The sequence below is a fragment of the Marmota flaviventris genome, chromosome 5 (assembly GCF_047511675.1).
Source record: "Marmota flaviventris isolate mMarFla1 chromosome 5, mMarFla1.hap1, whole genome shotgun sequence".
NCBI classification, from domain to species: Eukaryota; Metazoa; Chordata; class Mammalia; order Rodentia; family Sciuridae; genus Marmota; species Marmota flaviventris.
In genome coordinates, this window is record NC_092502.1 from 77,117,146 (window position 1) to 77,141,365 (window position 24,220).

The window sequence follows — 24,220 nt, forward strand, 5'->3', positions numbered from 1 at the left end:
TGTGCTTTGATTTTCTAAATACCGGTCATATTAGTACCCATGTGACTTGAAAACAATTTTGTCAGAACCCATTTCTTCTTTTCTAGTCCTGCCTCCATTCTGGAGTGTTATTTTCATGAGTCCCTTGATAGGTAGGTTGATCTTCCTTGAACATATGACCTGATAGCAGTAATAGACAGGTTTTCCTACAGCTCTCTCTTTTTTTTTTTTTTTGGTACTAGAGATTGAACCCAGGGTGCTTAACCACTGAGCCACATCTCCAGCCCTTTTTATTTTGAGACAGAGTCTCTCTGAGTTGTCTAGGGCCTCACTAAGTTGCTGAGGCAGGTCTCAAACTTGAAATCCTCCTGCCTCAGCCTCCTGAGTTGCTGGGATTACAGATGTATACCACCAAGATCAGCACAGCTCTGTCTTTACAAATACTCAGAATTTAGTACTTAAAAGAAGCCATTACAGAAGTTTACTGTCAGAATTAAAATTTGTCTATAGTTTTGACTGTTCTATATCTCTTAGCCATTTCTCTTTCTCTCCATAGTTCTGTAGCATGCTTCATAGAGTAGTGAATAGAATAGAATAGTGATCCTGTCTGAATTCTCTGTATGTAGTTTATTCCTTTTTAAAAAAATTATTTTATTTATTCTAATTTGTTATATATGACTGCAGAATGCAATCCAATTCATATTACACAAATAGAGCACAATTTTTCATGTCTTTGGTTGTACACAAAGTAGAGTCACACCATTTGTGTTTTCATACATCTATTTAGGGTAATGATGTCCATCTCATTCCACTACTTTTCCTACCCCCATACCCGCCTCCCTTTCCTTCCCTCCCCTTTGCTCTATCTAAAGTTCGTATATTCTTCACATGCTCCCTCCCTATCTCCGTTAGAATCAGCATCCTTATATCAGAGAAAACATTCAGCATTTGTTTTGGGGGGATTGGCTTATTTCACTTAGCATTATATTCTCCAGCTTCATCCATTTACGTGCAAATGCCATGATTTTATTCTCTTTTAATGCTGCATAATATTCCATTGTGTATATATACCACATTTTATTTATCCATTTATCTACTGAAGGGCATCTAGGTTGGTTCCACAGTTAAGCTATTGAGAATTGTGCTGCTATAAAGATTGCTGTGGCTGTGTCCCTGTAGTATGCTGTTTTTTGAGTCCTTTGGGTATAGACTGAGGAGTGGGATAACTGGGTCAAATGGTGGTACCATTCCTAGTTTTCCAAGGAATCTCCATACTGCTTTTCATATTGTCTGCACCAATTTGCATTTCCACCAGCAATGTAAGAGTGTGCCTTTTTCCCCACATCCTCTCCAACACTTATTGTTGTTTGTATTCTTAATAGCTGCCATTCTGACTGGAGTGGGGTGAAATCTTAGAGTAGTTTTAATTTGTGTTTCTCTAATTGCTGGAGATGTTGAGCATTTTTTCATATTTTAGTTGATTAATTGTATATCTTCTTCTAAGAAGTGTCTGTTTAGTTCCTTGGCCCATTTATTGATTAGGTTATTTGTTTTTTAATTTTTTGATTTTTGAGTTTTTTTATATATTCTAGAGATTAGTGCTCTATCTGATGTGCGTGTAGTAAAACTTAGCTCCCATTCTGTAAGTTCTCTCTTCACTTCACTGATTGTTTCTTTTCCTGAGAAGAAGCTTTTTAGTTTGAATTCATCCCATTTATTGATTCTTGATTTTTATTCTTGTGCTAATTAAGGAAGTTGGGGCCTAATCAGACATGATGAAGATTTGGGCTATTTTTTCTTCTATTAGGTGCAGGGTCTCTGGTTTAATTCCTAGGTCCTTGATCCACTTTGAGTTGAGTTTTGTGCATGGTGAGAGATAAGGGCTTAATTTCATTTTGTTGCATATGGATTTCCAATTTTCCCAGCACCATTTGTTGAAGAGGCTATCTTTTTTCTAATATGTGTTTTTGGCACCTTTGTCTAATATAAGATAATTGTATTAATGTGAGTTTATCTCTGTATTCTGTATTCTATACCATTAGTCTACAAGTCTGTTTTGTGTCAATCCCATGCTGGTTTGGTTACTATAGCTTTGTAATATAGATTAAGGTCTGGTATAGTGATGCTACCTCTTTTACTCTTCTTGCTAAGTATTGTTTTAGCTCTTTTGGATCTCTTATTTTTCCAGATGGATTTCATGACTGCTTTTTCTATTTCTATAAGAATTGGGATTTTGATTGGAATTGAAGTAAATTTATATAGTGCTTTTGGTAGTATGGTCATTTTGACAATATTAATTCAGCCTATCCAAGAACAAGGGAGATCTTTCCATCTTCTAAGGTATTCTTTAATTTCTTTCTTTAGTGTTCTGTAGTTTTCATTATAGAGGTCCTTCACCTCTTTCGTTGGATTGATTTCCAAGTATTTTATTTTTTTGAGGCTATTGTAAATGGGGTAGTTTTTCTCGTTTTTCTTTCAGAGGATTAGTCACTGATATGCCTTTGATTATGGGTGTTGATTTTATATTCTGCTACTTTGCTGGATTCATTTATTACTTCTAAAAGATTTGTGGTGGAATTTTTTTGGGTCTTCTGTGTATAGAATTATATCATTGGCAAATAGTGCTAATTTGAGTTCTTCTTTTCCTATTCATATCCCTTTAATTTCTTTCATCTGTCCAATTGCTTTTCCTGGTGTTTAAAGAAATACGTTAAATAGAAGTGGTGAAAGAGGGTCTCCCTGCCTTGTTCTAGTTTTTAAAGGGAATGCTTTCAATTCTTCAACATTTAGAATATGTTGGCCTGGGGCTTTGCAAAGATAGCTTTTACAATGATGAGATATGTTGCTGTTATCTCTAGTTTTTGTAATGTTTTGAACATGAAGGGGTGGCGTAGTTTGTCAAATGCTTTTTCTGCATTTATTGAGGTGATCATATGGTTCTTATCTTTAAGTTAATTTATTGATTTCCTTATGTTGAACCAACTTTGCATCCTTGGGATGAAACCCACTTGATCCTGGTGCACTATTTTTTTGATATGTTTTTGTATTCAATTTGCCAGAATTTTATTGAGAGTTTCTGCATTTGTGTTCATTAGATATATTGGTCTGAAGTTTTCTTTCTCGGATGTGTCTTTGTCTGGTTTTGGAATCAGGGTGATATTGGCCTCAAGGAATGAGTTTGGAAGTGTTCCCTGTTTTTCTATTTCATGAAGTAACTTGAGAAGTATTAGTATTAGTTTTTCTTGTTAGCATTAGTATTAGTTCTTAGTGTTAGTTTTTGTAGAACTCAGCTGTGTACCCATCTGGTCCTGGGCTTTTCTTGCTTGGTAGGCTTCCGATGGCAACTTTCATTGCTTGAAATTGATCTGTTTAAATCATGTATATCATCCTGGTTCAGTTTGGGCAAATCATGTGACTAGAAATTTATTGATGCCTTTGGTATTTTCTATTTTACTGGAGTACAGATTTTCAAAATAATTTCTAATTATCTTCTATATTTCTGTAGTGTCTGTTGTGATATTTCCCTTTTTTTAAAAAAATATCCTGGATGTTAGTAATTTGAGTTTTTTGTCTCCTTCTCTTCATTAGCATGGTTAAAGGTTTATCAATTTTATTTACTTTTTCAAAGAAACAACTTTTTATTTTGTCAATTTTTTCAATTGTTTCTTTTGTTTCAATTTTATTGATTTCAGCTCTAATTTTAATTATTTCCTATCTTCTGCTTTTGGTGTAGATTTTTTCTTCTTTTTCTAGGGCTTCGAGATGTAATGTTAAGTTATTTATTTGTTGACTCTTTCTTCTTTTAAGGAATGAACTCCATGCAATGAACTTTCTTTTTAGTACTGTCTTCAGAGATTCCTTGAGATTTTGATGTTTTATCAGTGATTTCATTTACCTCTAAGAATTTTTAAATTTCTTCTTTGGTATCTTTTGCAACCCATTGTTCATTCAGTAGTATAATATTTAAGTCTCCAGGTGTTGTAGTAACTTTCATTTTTTATTTTTACATTGATTTTTAATTTCATTCCATTATGATCTGATAGAATACAGGGTGATGTCTGTACTTTTTTGTATTTGCCAAGAGTTGCTTTGTGGCATAATATATGGTCTGTTTTAGAGAAGGATCCATGTGCTGCTGAGAAGAAAGTGTATTCGCTTGTTGATGGATGAAATATTCTATATATGTCAGTTAAGTCTAAGTTATTGGTTGTTTTAGTAAATTCTATAGTTACTTTGTTTGGAAGATCTATCCAGTGGTGAAAGAGGTGTGTTCAAGTCACCCAGAATTATTGTGTTGTGGTCTACTTGACTCTTGAACTTGAGTCATCAAACTTTGTTTGATGAACATAGATGCTCCATTGTTTGGGGTATATGTATTTATAATTGTTATGTCTTGTTCATGTATGGTTCCCTTGAGCAGTGTGAAATGTCCTTCTTTATCCTTTTTGATTAACTTTAGCTTGAAGTCTACTTTATATGAGAATGGAGACCCTTGCTTGTTTCCGCAGTCCATGTGAGTGGTAAGTTATTTCCCAAACCTTTCACCTTCAGTCTATGGATGTCTTTTTCTATGAGATGAGTCTTTCAGAGGGTCATTTTTAAAAATCCAGTCTGCCAGTCTGTGTTTTTTGATTGGTAAGTTTAGGCCATTAACATTCAGGGTTATTATTGAGACATGATTTGTATTCCCAGCCATTCTTGTTTATTTTTGGTATTTAACTGACTTCGTTTCTCCTTTGATTCATTTTTCCTTTAGATAATACCTCCCTTTGCTGATTTTTATTGTCATTTTTCATTTCTTCCTCATGGAATATTTTGCCAAGGATGTTCTGTATTGTAGGATTTCTAGCTGTAAATTCTTTCAACTTTTGTTCATCGTGGAAGGTTTTTATTTCATCATAAAATCTAAAACTTAATTTTGCTGGATATAAGATTTTTGTTTGATATCCGTTTTCTTTCAGAGCTTGGTATAAGTTGTTCCAGGATCTTCTAGCTTTCAGGGTCTGGGCTGAAAAATCTGCAGACATTCTAATTGGTTTCCCGCTATATATAATCTGATTCCTTTCTCTGGTGCCTTTTAATACTCTCTCCTTATTCTAAATGCTAGATGTTTTCATCATAATGTGCCTTAGTGTGGATCTGTTGTGATTTTGTACATTTGGCATCTGTAAGCCTCTTGTATTTGGTTTTCTAATTCATTTTTCATGTCTGGAAAATTTTCTGATATTATTTCATTGAATAGATAGTTCATTCCTTTAGTATGGAACTCTATGCCTTCCTCTATCCCAATAACTGTTAAATTTGGTCCTTTTATATCATCCCATATTTCTTGAATGTTCTGCTCATGGTTTCTTACCATCTAAGATCTACATTCTTTTGTGTGATCTATATTCTTTTGGAGATTATTATTTTTTTTTCATTGTCTGAGATCTTATTTTCCAAGTGGTCCAATCTGTTGGTGATGCTTTCTATTGAGCTTTTAATTTGGCTTATTGTTTCTTTCATTTCAAGGATTTCTGTTTGATTTTTTTTCAGAACCTCGATTTCTTATTGAAATAATCTTTTGTTTCCTGTATTTGCTTATGTAGCTCTTTACTGAAATTATCTTTTGCTGCCTGTATTTTTCTCTTATATCATCCTTTAATTCACAGAACATTTTAATTATGTATATTGTGTACTCCGTCTCTGTCCTTTCTTCTGATGTCCTAGACATGGATTTTAATAATGTAGGGTCTTGATTTGTTTGAGGCACTCTTTTCCCTTGTGTTTTTTTCACGTTGTTCATGTGCCTTCCTTTCTAGCACTGGGGATCCAGGGTATTACCATTTTTATACTTTAGGCTTATAGTGCCCCTTCAGGGTTCCAGTACCTCTCCTTTGAGGGGAAGAACAATGTTCACAGATCCCAATACAAACAATATACAACTTTAAACCAAATAGTTATTATTAAGGCGTTTACAGTTTTGTCGCAATATACAGAAATGGTGAGTTTAATTATTATCTACAATATAAGCAGTAGATTTGCAAAAGGGTTTACAGTTTCTGATGGTGGAAGAAGAACCAGGGGTGAGGTGTAAAGTTAGATGCTGAGGAGGTAGGAGGTAAGGATTAGATCTTAGGAAGTGTGAAAGAGGAATCTAAAGAAGATGGTTATTAGCAGGGGAAGAGAGAGGAAGTGATTTTAGGAGATAAGTAATTGGGAAGACAATAGAGTATATATAACAAACACACATAAGTATTAAAAAAAATTAAAAATGTAAAAATAGGAGATAAAACAATATGCAACACAACAGTAGTATACTATTCAGACATCCCAGTCTTCAGTATCCTAATTCATGCAAAGTACTTGGTTTCACAAATGTTGGGAATGAGAGGGCAGGAGAATTAAGAGGGAAGAGGTAAAAAAAAAAAAAGTCTTAAAGGAAGAAACAAGGATTGTTTTGGTTGGAGTTCAGCAGTTTCCTGCTTCCCTTCTCATATAATAGGTGGTATTGTCTGTTATTTGCTGGTATCTCCACCCTCAGAATGGTAAATGTTACCAGGATGGGAGGGTTTGTCTTGGGTACAGGGTACCTGGAATTATGGCACTAGTCAGTCTCTGATAAAAGACTCCCAAGGATCTCCTTTTGGGCCTGCTCGTGTGATGTGGGTACCTGGTCTTATCTCCTTATATCACCTATAGACCTCACATTTCCTGGTCTCTAATTTAGTCTCTAAACTGTATTTCATTTACTTCCTCTCTTTCTACTTCCTAATCAGGGACCCTTCTCTCCAGAGGTCTTGTAGTTTGCGCTACGAGGGCTGCACACCTGTCTTGGAGAGATGTTTTGTATTGGCAAGAGCTGTTTTGTATTTGTGTGGAGTTAGTGGCTGCTAGGGAGAGGAAGGAGTTGGGGACTACCTGTCCAGCCAGCGTTCCAAGCTGGGAGTTCCCCAACTAAAGATGGCAACGAAGGTGTCCCATGCTTGAGGTGGTTGCTTTCAGTAATGGAGTCTCCGGTCCTATGGGGGACACCGGGTTGTGGCATTGGGTGATGTGTTCAAAGATACAGCTCTGTGGCATTCAGTGTTGTGGCTGTCAGCTGTCTCTGAACCCAGTGTGGGGCTCTGTCACTGTCAGCCGGGCTGATCTGGACCTGCCTGTGCTTCATGGGTATCAGGGAGCTAGTTTCTCCCTTTTTGAACTGAGATGCAAAGTGTTTACTTGGCTGACTGACTTCCCATTCCTCCAGTGACCATTCATATTTAGGAGAGCTATGTCCAACATTGTAGCCACTGGCAGCACACAGATATAAAATTGTGTAAAGGAATTAAAATTAAATTTAAGATTTATGTCCCTGCCATGCTGGTCACATTTGAAGTACTTGGTAACTACATGTGATTAATGGTTACCATATTGGACAGCAGATAAAAAGAACATTTACAGTAAAGGTTCAAGTGTCTGCTTTTCTTTTGGGGATTAAATTGAACTGACTCCAAGGAGGTCTTGGCTCTTTCACCACTCTGAGGCTTTTGACAGAGGTCTCTAAATCAGAGACCAGGAACTGTGAGGCATATAGTCCTGGGTGAGCTCCCTTAAGGTGCTGGAAATGTTGTGTACTAGTTTCCTAGTGCTGCTGTGACAAGTCCCCACTCACTCAATGGCTTAAAACAGCACAAATTTATTATCTCACTGTTAACGTTGTAAATTAGAAATCTGCTTGTCCTCCATTTCACCAGGCTGAACTCCAGGTGTTGACGTAATTGTGTTCCTTCCTGAAAACTTAAGGAAATAGTCAAATTTTTTTCCTGGTTCAAGTTTTTGACAGAATTAAGTTCTATAAGGTTGTAGGTCTGAGGTCCCTATTTCTTTCTGGCTGTCCAGCTTGTGTTGTTTCCAGCTCTTGAGCTACTCACATTCCTTGATTCCTGGTTCTCTTCCCTCACATTCAGTGCTTTTAAAAGGCACATGGATCATGTACAACCACAAGAATGGGATCCTAATTAGAATAAGTTTTACTCCATGTATGTATAATATGTCAAAATACAGTCAACTGTCATGTATATCTAAAAAGAAAAAATTAAAAGAAACAAAAAGTCTCATTAAATTCCTTTCATGACTCTATCTCTTTGGTCACATCTCTCTAACATTGAGATTCTCTGCTTAACTAGGAGAATCTTTTAAAGGGATCATGAGATTAAATTGGGCCTCCTTGAATAATTTGGCATAGTCTTCTCATTTTTGGGTCCATAACTTCAATCATGTATATATGATTGTATTGCCGAAGTAAGTAAGATATTAGGGCACAGACATCTTTCCTGGGGTGGTAGAATGTAATGTTATCTACCACATTCCTCCAGATTGATTCTTTGCATTTTATTAAGCAAAAATACCTATTTGAAATGTACCTTATTTGAAGAGGATAATTAAGATCTTTCCACCTTTGAGTAAATGATATTGTTAAGTTGCTTTTGAAGAGTAAGCATCAGGGGAAGACAGGAAACCTGAAGAAAGGAATCAAGAAAATGAAGAAGTGTGGGAGGTGGAATGTAGAGAAAATTTTGCTTCTTAAGTGTTTTATATTGTTTCAGGATGGAGTATATTGATAAAATAGTACAATTTGGAGTACATTGATCAAATATCGCCAAGATATCTCGGAATTAACCATTTATCATATTTCTTTTTTTTTTTTTAAAAGGAAAAACATTTTATTGCTTTGCTAGCAGAGGAGAAACACAGGGGACTCCTGTCCCAAAGGCTGTGATTCTGCCCATCAGCAGCAACAGGGGCTTTTAAAGAGGTGATTAAAGGCTACATTCCATGTGTCCTCTGTTTGGAGTTGTAATTCACTTGTTCATTTGTGAGATAGTCATTTCTGAGATTTTCTGGTATACAACCATCATTCTTATGGTGGGTATGTACTCAAGGACAGATAAATCTACCTAAAATAGGGAAGAAAGTTAGTCCTATTTCCCCTGAGCATTTACTCATATTTCATCTTTCAAAAATGAGAAAACCTATTCAGAAATGGCATTATAATTATGAAGATAAATATCTGAAATTTAACACTGTAAGAATAAGTTTACCCAATTGTAGATCCTTTTTATAGTGTATTCAACAGCTTTCCCTCACCTATTAGATAAGAATTCGCTAATATTTGATTTTGTTTTATCAATAAAATCTGTTTTATTTTAGCATTTGATGCCATTTATATATTCATCATAGAGTTCCACACTCATTTTTAATTTGGTATGTAAAATATTATGTAGATGATAATTCTGGACTGTTATCTGTTTTAAATACAGTGATACTCTACTTTGTAATGAACTGTACTATAGTTTTTGAGAATGCATGTAGCATTTACCTTTTTATCTTTCATTTTATTTATCTTATTAGCTAAGAAACCTTTCCAGCTTGGACTTACGTCATATCACTGAACTGGATAATGAAACTGTGATGGAAATTGTCAAGAGGTGCAAAAATCTTAGCTCTCTCAATCTCTGTCTGAACTGGATCATAAATGACAGGTAACTGTTGTAACATCTTAACAACAGAGGAAAACATGTAACAAATACTAATTGCCATTATAACAAGGCATGTCAACTTTAAGTTAAACTGATTGCAGCTGTGCCTTTTCAAATTGATAGGCTTAAGTTTTGAAAACTGTCTAGGCTTATACTTTTAATGCATCCATTGCTTATAAATACAGCAGGTTTTTATGTGCTCTAATGGAAATGTTTGCCTAAATAATTGCAATAGTAGTCTGTTCATTCTTTTCTTTGTTACCAATCTAGGATATATTGTTTGTCTTTTTAATATTTTTGCTTTTTTTTGTGGTTGATTTTACTGTATATTTACTAAGGAAAATGACTCTGAGAAATCATCCCAAACATAAAACATTTAGACCTATTCTTGAAGACATTTTGTTCTTTGAATAATTTGTTTTGAAAATGGAAGTTATTTGATGAACAGTTTAAAATATAGTGTAAAAATGTGTACAGTGGAAAGTCTTATAAATAATGATAAATCCATTCTTCTTTAAAATATTGCCTGAAGGAATAAAAAGATGTAGACAAACTCTCAGGAGTAGATTTTAATATTGAAAGCAACTGCATAGTTGTATTGGTAATACTGAAATACTGATTAGTTGATGTAGGTTTGTAAATATAGGCATGGGACAGAATTCTTGCCCACTAACTTTTCAAGAATTTTTTTAAATAACTTTATTTATTTTTATGTGGTGATAAGGATCGAATCCAATATCTTACACATGGTAAGCAAGTGCTCTACCACTGAGCTACAACCCCAGCCCTCAGAATTTTTTTAAAAGATAGATCACCAAATATATTTTGCTTTCAAAATACAAAGCACTATTTTAGCTAAAATTAAAACCTATTTAGATTGAAATACTTTTTATAAATAGAAATAATTTGTTGTTTTTATCAGATAATTATTTACATCCAAGACTCCCTCCCCCCACTTCTAATTCATTTTATATTTCAATAATGAAATCATATAGATCTCATTTTCCCCAATTATGGGAATTTCTAGTGAAACTTTCTTAGATTATCCCGAATAACTCTTTATATTATATGATAGCCTTTACTTCTTAATAAATATTTGCTAGTATTTATTTTTAATGTTTATAATTTTAACTGATACATAAAGTAATAATTGTACATATATGTGGGGTACCATGTGATATTTTGATATCTGTTCACATTGTTTAATGTTTAAATCAGATTAAAGATATCTGTCTCTTCAAATATTAACCTATTTTTTCATGGTGAAAACATTCAAAATCCTTTTATTCTAGATTTTTGAAATAGTACATTATCATTATTTATCATCACCCTATTGTGCAAGAGCACACTAGAACTTCTTATTCTTGTCTAACTGTAACTTATTACCCATTGATCAACTTCTTGCCCAGCTTCTGGTAATGAGCATAGGATTCTTATATGAAATCAATTTTTTTTTAATATTCTGTATATAATTGAGATAATGCAGTACTTGTCTTTCTGTGCCTTGCTTACTTCACTTAAAATAATGATCTCCAGATTCATCCATGTTTCTACAAATGACAGGATTTCATACTTTTAGTGGAGATATATACACACACACACATATATATATATATATATACGTATTTATTTTTGCTAGTATTTATTTTTAAATAAATACATGCATACATATATACTACATTTTCTTTATTCATCAGTTGATGAACATTTAATTGTTTCCATATCTTGGGTATTATGATAGGCTTCAGTAAATTTCGGAGTGCAAATGTCTTTTTGACATATAGATTTCATTTCCTTTGGATATATATCCAGTGGTAGGATTATAGGATCATATGGTTATCCTATTTTGAATTTTTTAAGGAACTGCCAAACAGTGTTCTGTAACAGCTGTACCTATTGAATTCTGACCAATGGTGTGAAAAGATTGTCTTCTCCCCAAATTTGCCAGCACTTATTTTTTGTTGTTGTTGTTTTTAATAATAGCCATTCTTACTGGAGTGAAGTGATAGCTCATTTCCCTGATGATTAGTGATATTGAGGATTTTTAAATATACCTGTTGGCCATTTGTGTGTTTTCTTTTAAGAAATGTCTAATTAGGTCTTTTGTCCATTTTTTGATTGGGTTGTTTGGGTTTTTTTGCTATTGAATTCTTTGAGTTCCTTATATATCTTAGATATATAGAGAATTTACCCCTTATTAATTATGTAGTTTGCAAATATTTTCTCCCATTTCATAGGTCATCTCTCCACTCTGATTGTTTTCTTTGCTGTGCAGAAGATTTTAGGTTTAATATAATCCCAGTAGTCTACTTTTGCTTTTATGTCTTGTACTTTTAGGATCTTGTTCAAAAAATTTTTGCCCATTCCAGTGGAATGAAGCATTCCCCTTAATTTTTTCTTCTAGTGGTTTTATAGTTGCAGGTCTTATGTTTAAGTCTTTAATCCATAACATTTTTCTTATAATATTTACTAATATTTCAAATATTCAAATTTCTTGAAAAATTTTATAATGTAGCATGGACATATGGTCATCATTTATAAAAAGCATTTATTTTTCTCTAGTAATATTCACTATATGAAGCATATCAAAATCTAGGGGAAAATTGATAATAGTTTAAAAGTTAAATTTTTTCTCTATAATTGACATTTTTCTATATAGGCAATTATGTAATGATTAAAATAATGTTTACAAAGCTTTTCATAATAATAAAATTAAGTAAATAAAATGATTTTGTAGTTTTAGTTGTTTAACATTAGCTTACTATTGAGATAACTTTCTTAGCAATTCATTAAATTAAAGGGAAAAAAAACTGTTTCTGCAAAAAAGATTATATTCCACAACAATTTTCTGTGTATCTGTCCTATGTAGGAGAGTCACTAATTGAAGGATACTATAATTGTTAAATATGATGCAGTCCATATATGATTTTATGGATTGCATAAGTTTATATCATTGAAACAAAGAAGTCCAGGAACTTCCAGTCTTCCAGATCTTTAAATGCTTATTTAGCTGTAACTGGGTGACTTACAGAATGAAAACGTGGGCAGCCCTCACAGTGCCTTTCCTTCTCTTTGTTAGTCTTCATGTTTTCAAACCTTGTGCAGTTTCAATCATTTCTTTTCTATTTAACTGTAATGGTTATTTGGTGTTTGATCTTAAATATATATACTGTGGAGATTTATTTTCAATGAATGAAAGTATATTTTTGTTCTTAATGGAAAAGTTTGGATTAATTGAGAAAACATGCATGTTAATGAGGTTGACCAGTAGAGTTTTAAAGATCAGACTCTTTTAGGTTTTAATTATACTACTTGCACTTATCCTGTGTACTATAATAGAACTTTTAAACATTAAAACCCACTTTACAGTATCATCTAAATTACTCATCTCATTGTTCTTGCCATACTATATTACCAAGCTAAGTAATATTTGTAATTATATTGGTATAAATCTGGGACTTCCCATCAGACCTAATTATAATTTCACCACTTAGCTGAGATGGGTTAGTAACCTTTCATATAGAGGCCACTGGAATGTACTAATGCTTTTAGACTATCAATTAGCTTCTCTTTTACATTCATTTATTATTATTATCCTTCAGTAAATCAAGAAAGCATTTATTAACCTCCTACTAAATACTTGGTACTATGTCTCAGACTGGGGGCACTGAGACCCTGCTGCTCTCAAAGGTTGCTGTTTTTAGGTTATATAAGACTTAATGATAATAATGAGGATAGTGGGGACAAAAGTAACCTTTATTACCCAGGTAATTGATAGGCACTTTACACATGTTTTCATTTAAGTCTTTCTTTCAGAGTAAGGTCAGATTAGTCTTATTAAATTTAGACCAATTATTTGACTTTGGCTTTTTAATGCTTTTGTGTGTGTGTGTGTGTGTGTGTGTGTGTGTGTGTGTCACTGATAAAGTAAAAAGTGAATGAGGGGCTGGGGCTATAGCTCAGTTGGTAGAGTGCTTGCCTTGAATGCATAAGGCCCTGGGTTCAATCTCCAGAACACTACTCCCCCTCCCCTCCCACCGCCACACACACACACACACACACACACACACACTCACACAAGTGAATGAGGACAAACAAGAAAAAGTAAGTGGCTATTGAGTCAGTTTTTCATTTGATAGCTGAAATTCATACACAATTGACATTTAGCTTTTTTATTTTATTGAACTCATTATTTTCTTTCAACACTAGAACCTATATTCTATATATTACATAGTAGCCTATATAATAGCAATTTTAAGGATCCATCTTAAATGTTGCTAATTTTAATAAAGCATTCCTCACATTAAGATTAACTTCGATACTAATCTTAGTTACTTTTATAGATTTTTAAAGTTCTTATCTGAATATTTTTTGAAGTTCAAATGTTTAAAAGTATATAGTAATTAAGGAAATTTTCTGTATGCTCATGGTTATCTGCTAGCATGTTGTGGTACTGCAATTGATCTATTTGACTGAGACATGCTGTTCTTTATCTTTTGTTTTTCTGAAGGCACTTTTTGTGTTGTGAGAGTTAAACAGCATGATATTTTCTTGTATTCAGAAGGATGGTCTTATAGTCATTTGACATTTACCATTGCTTTTGAATACAAATAAATTCCAGTGTTATATGAAAAGAGAACACTATTTCTATCAGTGATTTAAATTAAACATAAGATTATTATGTCTTTTTCCCTGTCTCTGACTATAAGTTTATTCAAATGTTTCTTTGTACTTGATATAAATCATTTGCAATTTAAATCTATTTTGATCTTTAACATATTTGTATGTTTGACACAGTGCCCCAAAGCAGCATGTTTTGTATGCAAAAAACTGATATGTGAAAAACTGAATGATTCTGAGCATCTTTATAGAAATATGCTTATAATAGCTCTTTTTGTGACAATAAGTATTAAAAGAAATATAATTAATAGATCTTTATAAAAGCTACTTTTAATTTTTAAATCTACTATCAAAAAGGTAATCTCCCCATTTTCAATTTTTGACATTGATCCTGGGGGAGGGGAACCTTAATCCAGTCCTACTATCAGTATACTCATTATCAAATGATTTTTTCATTTGAAAGTTGACAATACTTAATTATGAATTAGGAGCAATTATTATAGCGTAATAATATAAGAGAAATGAAAGATTATTTAGCATCTACTAGCTAACATCAGAAAGCATAGCAAAAACCAGGGTTTTTCATTGCTATAACAAAATATCAGAGGATGGGTAATATATAATGAAAAAGATTTTATTTAGCTAGGGCAGGAAATCTAAAATAAAGTGGCCCATGTGTTTAGTCTCTAGTGAGTCCTAATCACAGTGTGAGACATACCTTCAGAAGAGGTCTCATGGTAAGAAAGGAAGCCAGAGAAAAATTCAGGGATCAGACTTGCCTTTTTATAACAACATATTCTTGTAGGAACCAACTGAGATCTCATGAGAACCACCATAGTCTGTTTGAGCACAGCATCCCCAAAAGACCTAACCAGCTTTCAGTAGAGTCCACTTGTTAAAGGTTCCACCAGCTCAACACTGCCACACTGAGGACCAATTTCCTAACACATGAGTCTCTGGAGGACATACTTAAACCACATCCAAACCATAGCAGTTGTTGTTGAAGTGGATTATGATGCCGTAATTTGGTGTTGAATATTTTATGTGCAGGGAGCTGTTAAATCAGTGTATACTTCAAAAATTGGACAATTTTAAATCTTAGACTGTTGTGGATAGTTTAACTATATAATAAAGTCGACAGCATATTGCTAATTCCCTTTATATGTGCTGAAGTTTAGGGTGATAACTATAGATATTTTCTCTTTAAAAAAATTTTTAAATAAGACCATTTGAAGTTGCAAACTGATAGGTCACATCTGAATCCAGTCTACAAAGGTGTTTTGTTTGGCATATACAGTGTTTTTAAAAATTGAAACAGTTGTTAGCACTTTAAAAATTGGGATAGTGCACATAAGAATTCTGAATTTGGATCTTTTGTTGAAAATGTTTTGGATCTTGCAACACAATTTTGCAGGACAAGGAATGGGCTGTTCTCTTAGACTTTGCTCCAGTTCTCTACTCTTCTCACCAGGCACGACCATGCTTCCATATTATCTGGCTGTCTTCCACATAGTCTACAACCTGAATTCTCCTTTAAAACCCAGAATGTAGAGATTTTTAGATATTTCATATTTTAAGCCAGATAGTTCTTTTAGAGTATGGTAAGATGTATGACAGATAACTGAGAGTTAATTGATCTACCTGAATTAGTTTTTTGTTATTTCAGACACTAAAACTTTGACCAATAGGTGGGAGTTAAAAAAAAAAAAAAAAAAAAAAAGGAAACAATTTAGTTTACAATAAGTTAAAAGCTTTTATTTTCATTGATGACATTCTAAGATGGAAAACTCACTCTCATGTAAGATAAAGAGGGTTGGACTAGTTTACTAAACTCCTTCAACTTCAAAACTGTCATTTAAAGTTATTTATTTTGGTTCTGGATATTGACCACAGGGACTTGGACATCTAAGTTTGTATTCTGCCACTGAGTTATAACCTCTGCCCCTAAGCTTGTTTGTTTTTAAATGAATTCATTGGTGGTACTTAGTATTTGACTCATGATTCCTTTGTTTTTAGTGTTAAAAATCTTAATACTATTTTTCTCTTTCCTTATAGGAAAAGCCCTGTTGAGTCTTTTAAGTTTATTCAGGTTACTGTTGTAACATGACAGATTACTCTTCCACCTTGTTCAGTGAGACTGACAGTACTCTGGCTCATGTAAAACTCAATGAGGCTTTATATAAAGATTTTTCTAACTCCCTTGATCATTTCTGAATGTTTATTCTGTTTCTTTCTTCAAATTTCCGTTTATTCAATAAAAAATGGTGATATTTAGAAATAAAGTTCAGAAAGGATTTGAGCAGGTGTTGGTATAATAAAATATTTGCTGAGTGCCCATTGTGTTTTATTTCCAGAATTGTTTTGTGAACATACGCTATATATTGTATTTATAAGTGTTCCAGGACTGGGTAGATAATCTACCATCTTCTAGTGAATGTCATGTCACAGTGGACTTAGAATTTTATTTCATTTCAATCCCCTAATATTACTTAATTCTCCTAGAGTCTCAGATTTAAAGATTGCCCAAGGGGGACAAACCTATCCATTGAATCCAGCAGGCATAGTTGAATTTGAGTTTGATTTCTGTTAAAGTTAAGTGGTCTAGAGGAGAGGAATACTTTTCATCTTAGAGTATAGAGTGTAGAGTATGGCCAGCTTTCTCCTATAAAAGTCTGAAAACTTGGAAATAAAGAGGAAGCAAAATAATACTAATTATTTTAATGGGCATGGTGGTGCTTGCCTGTATCCAGCTACTCCAGAGGCTAAGGCATGAAGATCACTTGAACCCAGATGTCCAGGGCCAGCCTGGGCAACATAGTGAGATCTCAGCATTAAGAAAAAAACAAAACAAAACAATAATAATGCTTACTATTAAAGCAGCTTCCTGATTATATTTTCAGTCGCACTGTCCTTCCTTAGTAAAAGGCTGAGCTGTCTGACTGAATACTTTTGGTACCTAATAATGTGGCTGGGCTGGCTAGTTGGAGCTTTAGTAAAACTGAGTTTTGACTTAGTTCTGTAATCTACTGGATATTTTTTGTATTTATTGTATAACATTCATTCATATTTATGCCAAAAGAATAATGAAATATAGTTTACTGAGGCCTGGGAAGATTTTAGGCATCTTTCTGAGTAAGTGATGTTAGTTTGAAGTAGTCATCTTTTGACATTGTCTTATATTTACATATTCACAATTATTTGTTAGACCATACCGAGAATGATAGTATGGTATTGAAGCAACCAGTAGCTAGGCTTCCAACCCATCTGCAAAAGTGATGTCTTCTGTGTCCTTCTATCTATTTTTAGCCCTCTCTTTAAAACTGTACTTGGTTTTGAAGTGCCAGTTGAGGTCAGAGTGTATAATATTCTCCCATAGTTTTCTTCTTTTCTGGAGCAAGGATAATAACAATAACTAATAATAGCTACCGATTTATTACAATCAGTATCAGAGTGTCTATATACATTGTACCATTTAATCTCAGCTATAACCCTGAGAAAGAAATTATGAACCCCAGACAAAGGAATTAAGGCCCAGAGATGTGGACCACTCACACCAGGTGAAGACAGGAACAGAACTTATTTTTGTATGCCTTCAAAATCCAAGCTCTATTCACTAAGGGCTCATTGTCTCCAGTACCCTATTCTCCCTCAAACCTAAGGGGGACCATATGTCCTGGTAGGCTCAGGAAAGTCCCACTCCATGCTTGTCATCTTGGTATTCTTTGAGTTTTAACATTTGTGCTGCTGCTGCTCCCTTCTGAGTTTCTAAATGTTTTACCTTAAGTAGTAAGGTTATCTGATTTCAGCAGACTATGCTTGAGAATTCTGAACATCACTAGAAGGTTGTCTTCTCTTTTCCCTATAGCATGTATAAAAGGTGACAAATTTTGGATATTTCATTGTATACATGCAGTTGAAGATTTTTTTAAACAGCTTATTTTGTAATAAGAAGTATTTTTTCAAACAATTCCATTTATAAATATTCTTCATTTCTTATGAAATTTTTTGAGGAAAAGTAGAAAGTCTTGTCCATTTTTATATCACACCTAAACTCACAGTTGGTCTCAAAATATTCTCATGAATTTTGTGCAGGTATTTATTTAAGTATGTAATGGCACACATTTATTTCGCTTTCTGTGAATATTTCTTTTCACTTTTAGCAAATAACCATTGCCAATTAAAGAAGAATACTGGATATATACTTTGTTTTTCAATTAAGGAGAAGGAAGCTAATTTCATTAATGGTTTTAGTACCTTTGGTAAGAAATGATTGATGTGACTAATCTATACACTTTTTCTTTTATATGTGATTTTTCAAATAATTGATGGTATTTTTCTACAACAGGTCAAATTGCTTTGGCAAAACAATGTATATATTTATTGTCATGTAAGATTCTTACTGTATTCGAATTTGAAGGAATTTGTCAATTGTTCAATAGTAGTAATAGTGGATATCAGTTGTTACCAATTCATTCAGTATTTCTAGTTACTAATATAATTTTTAAGGAAATACTAATTAGCCTGTAATCCCAAAGAATTTAACCTAGCGAAATGACTTGAAAGGAATATCTATATAAGATGCATCTTTTCCCAGCCTGCTTGATTTCTAATTCCAGTTCTGGAAATGGGAAGGAAATTAGATTTGTTGTGAATGAGTTTTGTCTAGTGTTTCTCCATGTTCATATTATGTTGTTTAACAAAATAATGTGAATTTTTATTATAGTACTAACCTGTAATGATAATTTTAATTTTTATATGTCTTTGGAACCTAGTGAGCAATAATGTGCAAGTGAATGCCACTACAAATAATAATAGAGCTTCACTTGTGTTATACTATGGGCATTCTTGAGTGTGTTACTGTAAATATTGCTACTAACTTTATGTTTTCCAGGCAATATAAACATGAATAAACAGATATAGTGGGCATTAATAGGAGGGTTTTTTTTTGTTTGCTTTTTAAATTTTGTTTGTTTGTTTTTGGTGCTAGGATTGACCTCATGAATACTAAGCACATGTTCTTCTACAAACTACACCTCCAGTGAAGTTTGCAGGATTTAAAACAAAAGAAAACAAAACATGTTTTCTAATGATATGAAATCAAAATTCATGATTAAATTTTGGGAAAGAATGTGATGCATTTTATATGATAATGAACGTAGTACTATGAGCCTATGGTTTTGGCTCAAATCTTTTTTTAAATTGTCAATAATGAAGTAAATCTTCATTTTTTTTTTTGATGAAAACAGTAGTTTTATTATTGACTGCTTGGATGAATTTGACCATCTTTCCCACCCTAGAACTTCTAGGAGTTCTCTTATGCTTAATCCCTCAAACTAGAAATAGTAAGTAAAATAATTCACTGTTGTCAAAATTTTAAAATGTATGATAAATGAAGCCCAGTAAATAGTGAAAATATGAGAAAGGTGATTAAATCTGACAATTCTTGTGAAAGTCTTGAGATGATAAATATCTCCTGTGATTAGTTATTAATTTAGTGCAAGGGATTTGACTTCATCCTAAAATAGTTTATGAACAGTGGCATAAAGAAATATCTCATAAAATAGGTACACACGTTTAACCAGAGAAGAAATTTCTGGGACTTGATTGGTGATAATTAAAAATGGCAGACCTGACATACATGTACCTGGGTTATTTTCTATATGACAGTCCTTTTAAAAATTAAGAAAGGGGGTGGTTTCCTGAAGACATGAAGAATGACAGAATACTTTTAGCTTGGACCCCTTTGCCTTATGAAAATGGAATGGTTTTATGTATATAATTCTTTAACTGATAAAATATTTACTTTAAAGCACTATAAAATAGCTCTTTACTTATTGAAGTATGATTATAAGCAAAATCGACATTAACAATTATAGGAACACTGCAACTATTAATCTCTCTTAAAATGAATATGAAATACTTTATATTTAAAGAAAATATGAAATAATAATGGTGATTATAATGAAGTGCTGCATCACGTCATTGTCTAACTGAATTCATTGCACATCCCTCTTTTAGTGGCATATATTATTGTGCTGTTTTAAGTCTCTCTCCTTTTTTAATATTTATTTTTTAGTTATAGTTGGATACAATATCTTTATTTTCTTTTTATTTATTTTTATGTGATGCTGAGGATTGAACCTAGGCCCCTGCACATGCTAGGTGAGCACTCCACCATTGAGCCACAAACCCAGCCCAAGTCTCTCTCCTTTTAAGGAGGTCCTGTGTCCTCATCTTTGGGCCTCTTACTTTTATTTCATCCCCTCCCCCCACACTGTGCATGGGCCACTGCTCTGAGAAGTAATTTTTATACATTTGTATTAAGAGAATTATAAATTCTGCTTTTGTAGGATGAATAAATCTGCTTTTAAATTTGTTTCAAACATTGGCTGAAATTCAGCGAGTTGGTTCAAATGCTCCCTTTCTTCCAGATTTATTTATTTCTAAATGAAGCTGATATTTAATAAGGATTTGGTGTCATTGTCTGTATTCAGATAGAGCTTGCTTTATGTATTGTATGCTCTTTATTTGAAAGCTATAGTCTCATTATTTTTACAATAAATAGAATTTTCATGTTCATTAGGGACTGGAATACTTTTAAATGAAGAACTAGAAACTTCACTTGCCTTTCGTATTAATTGAAAAAAGGAAAAGGAAATAGTTACAGCATTTGCTCTTCTCCTTGGTGAGAAAGGTATGGCTATATGAAAAAAAATGTTGGAAGTTTTTTCTTAGCTCTTCTTGTAGTACTTTTAAGTAATGTTCTTTAAATATATGTTTAGTATTTGATTAATTGCTACTGTGAACCTAAACATACTGATTAAGTCCAGGTTCACATTAGAACAATTATCTGGTTAATTGCTCTGGTGCAAAAATAGGCTAAAAAAATCATCAAAACATCAAGTTGTGAAAGCACTGGCAGGAGTTTCAAAACCACTATGCATACCTACTGCAAATCACATCAGCAAAGCAATTAATTTAGGCTAATTGCTTTTCTGTTTGTTCAAGATGCTCTTTGGAACCGTCTTAGAATCCTGGCAATTAAGATTAGTAAGCAATATAATTAAAAAATGTTAGAATAGTCACTATTTTTAAAAAGTGATAACTATTCCATATAACATATAGTGTATTTATCACCCATGTAAAACTTTGAAATAATTAAACAAAAAAGGCTATTTTAGACATTTATAAGATTTCTTACAAAATAAGTTGAGGAGTAGATTACCTATTCCTGAACTGTAGGATAGGGTAACCTTTAACCCCTATTTTAACTTTTTTTTTCTGCTGACCAAAAAATCTGACCAGAACAATTTCAGAGGAGGGGAAAGATTTATTTGGAGCTCACAGTTTAAGTCTTAAGTTGATAGATAGGTGACTTCATTGCTCTGGGCCTGAGGTGAGGCAGAACATCCCAGCAGAAGGAGGAAATCAGCTTAGGACATGACAGTCAGGAAGCAGACATAACTCTCGATCACCAGGGGCAAAATATATACCCCAAAGGCATACCCTCAGTGACCAATCTCTTCCTGCCTATAGTTATCACCCAGGTAATCCATTCAATTGATTAATGCACTCATAACTCAACAGTTTCACTTCTGAACTTTCTTTCATTGTCTGACACTTGAGCTTTTGGGAGACTCCTCTTCTCTAAACCTTAACAACCACTAATTATCAATTTGAATTATCTGCTTTCAGTAATTCATGCCAAGATGCCTTGGTCAATGTGAAGAGAAATAGCCACCAAAAGAGGCACTGGCTAGTGACATTTCCTCTAGAAGAATGCTATTTGACTTCTTATAATATAATCAAAAATTTAAAATGACTTAAAAACCAGATTAGGCACATTTAACATTATTGAGATTTTCCTTATTATTGAGTATTACGATTTTGCCAGCACTGTTTAAAATTAAAAACTACTTCAGTTTCCAACTGTTTCTCAATGAAGATAATGCTATAACAGATCGTAAGTTGAAAATAATGGCAATTCTTGGAATCATTAAAAATTATAGATGCCATTAGTAAGGGAATTAACCATTCCACAAACTGCTTCTCTGTTCACCACATTGCCAGATAGTGAGTAGCTTTTTCCTTTTCCTCTCTGCCTTTGTAAGGAGTGATTCTTACTATGTAGTGTGTTTTGTGGTATATTCTGTCCTGTGCGGTTGTCCAAAGCAAATTGATTAGTTATTTTGAGGACTGTGATGTAGAAATGAATCCTTCAGAGGCACACATGTTAAAGATTAGTCTTGGTAACAATTATCATTTTGTAACTTTCTGGGATTATGACAAGAAATTTAGAAATATATTGAGGAAACTGATATTTGATACAGTAAACTAAGGATAAAGTTCAAGTTTTTAGCTTTCTCCTTTTTTGTTTGTTAGTAGATATGAAGAATTTTTTAGTTGTAGATGGATATAATACCCTTATTTTATTTATTCATTTTATGTGGTGCTGAGGATCAAATCCGAGCACTCTGTTACTGAGCCACAACCCCAGCCCTAAGAATTATTTACTGTAAGTTTTATCTTCTTAATCAGTATGACTAGTTCGTTCATCCTAGCTAATTAACTGCATCACAAAAGCCAACTTTTTCTCTAGTGACCATTTTCATGGAGAAGAACAAAAGTGTATGATTTTTTACAATGACATGTTTACTTCTTTATGAATTTCATAGTTTCTAGAAGTACTATATACTCAATCTAGATTTCATAGTGATGCTATTTGTTATGGTATGTTCAATTAGAAAGCTGCTTGTTAAATGTAAAACTATCAAATCAGATAGGAATAAATATATTGATAAGATCAAAAGAAAAGTGTTGAGGACTTTTAGAACATAGAAAAACCACCCAACAAACGGAGCAAACAACCACTGAGTCATGGGTTTGGGATCTTGGTCTTCTTTTAAAATCTGTCACTGAAGGAAGCAGAGCAGTGTTGTTCCATTGGGGGGAAAATTCAAACTAGTATTTTTTTTTTTTTTTTTCCGGTGGTGCTGGGGATTGAACCCAGGGCTTTGTGCATGCGAGGCAAGCACTCTACCAATAAGCTAGATCCCCAGCCCTACAACTTCTTTTTTTGCCCTTTACAACTTGAACTCCACAATTATTACTTATAGTTGAAAGATAACCTAAGTGCTATAAAAATCATCTCATTTTTCAAAGTATAAGAGATTGCAAAATATAGCCACAAGTTTTTCCTGTTTGTATATGCACTTCCCTTGTGCAATGTGACATTGCCGGCTTTCCCATCAAGAAGTAGAGTCTGTTTCTCTATCCCTTTGCTTCTGGGTTGGCTTTTTGACTTGCTCTAATAGTAGCTATAGTGGGAATTATGTTATGGGATTTCTAAGCTTTGGCTTCAATTTCTGTTCTTGCAATTTCTGTTCTTGCCTCTTTGGACTTTTTCCATCAACATGTGAATAAGCCCAGACCAGTCTCTCTAAGGATAAGAGACCATATGAAGACAAGTCTAGCCAGCAGTCAGGACCAACTGTGAGACATGTGAGTGAGATCCTTGTAGACCATCCAGTCTTAGTCAAGCCTTCAGTTTCCTGTAGTCTCATATAGTGAAATCAGCAGAACTTCAGCTGGACTAAAGTCATATCACTAGCCCACAGCATTGAAAGCAAATAAAAGTCCCACTTTTAAAGCTACTTAATTTTGGTGTGGTTCATATATAGCAATTGATGACTAAGATACTTTGTGGTTGCCCTGTGTTGAGGATTTTATATTAAGTCAGACAAGGTGCTAAGAGTTTTTCTTCTGTGACATAGCTATCATTATGCCCTATTTTGTAGATGAGATAAGACAAGGCACAAAGAGGTAATCTATCTTTCTGATGATCACATCTAGTAGGTAGAGTTAGGATTGAATGCATGTCCATCTGAACCACCAACAGCTTATTCTGAGTATAAAGATACTCTTGGTTACAATAAACAGTTAAACCTACCAGTGGAGTCTACTGAATACAAGTATTAGCTACACAGCATTAAAATATCATAACAATAAAATAAATATCATCAAATAAAGTATTACAATAAAATGATGCCCATTTGCTGTTTCTAGTGTTACTAGAAATAAATATCTCGATATTAATATTAAACAGATATTAATACTAA

At 33.3% G+C, this 24,220-nt stretch overlaps 1 protein-coding gene across 1 annotated transcript in view; it reads left to right on the top strand.

Annotated features, from left to right (window-relative positions):
* The window catches only part of Fbxl17 (F-box and leucine rich repeat protein 17), a 529,863-nt gene that overhangs the window by 205,107 nt on the left and 300,536 nt on the right, over nucleotides 1-24,220 (top strand). The window contains exon 6 of the mRNA XM_027927783.2: nucleotides 9,355-9,485. Coding sequence (XP_027783584.1) covers nucleotides 9,355-9,485 — 131 coding nt within the window. The remainder of the gene's footprint in view (nucleotides 1-9,354; nucleotides 9,486-24,220) is intronic.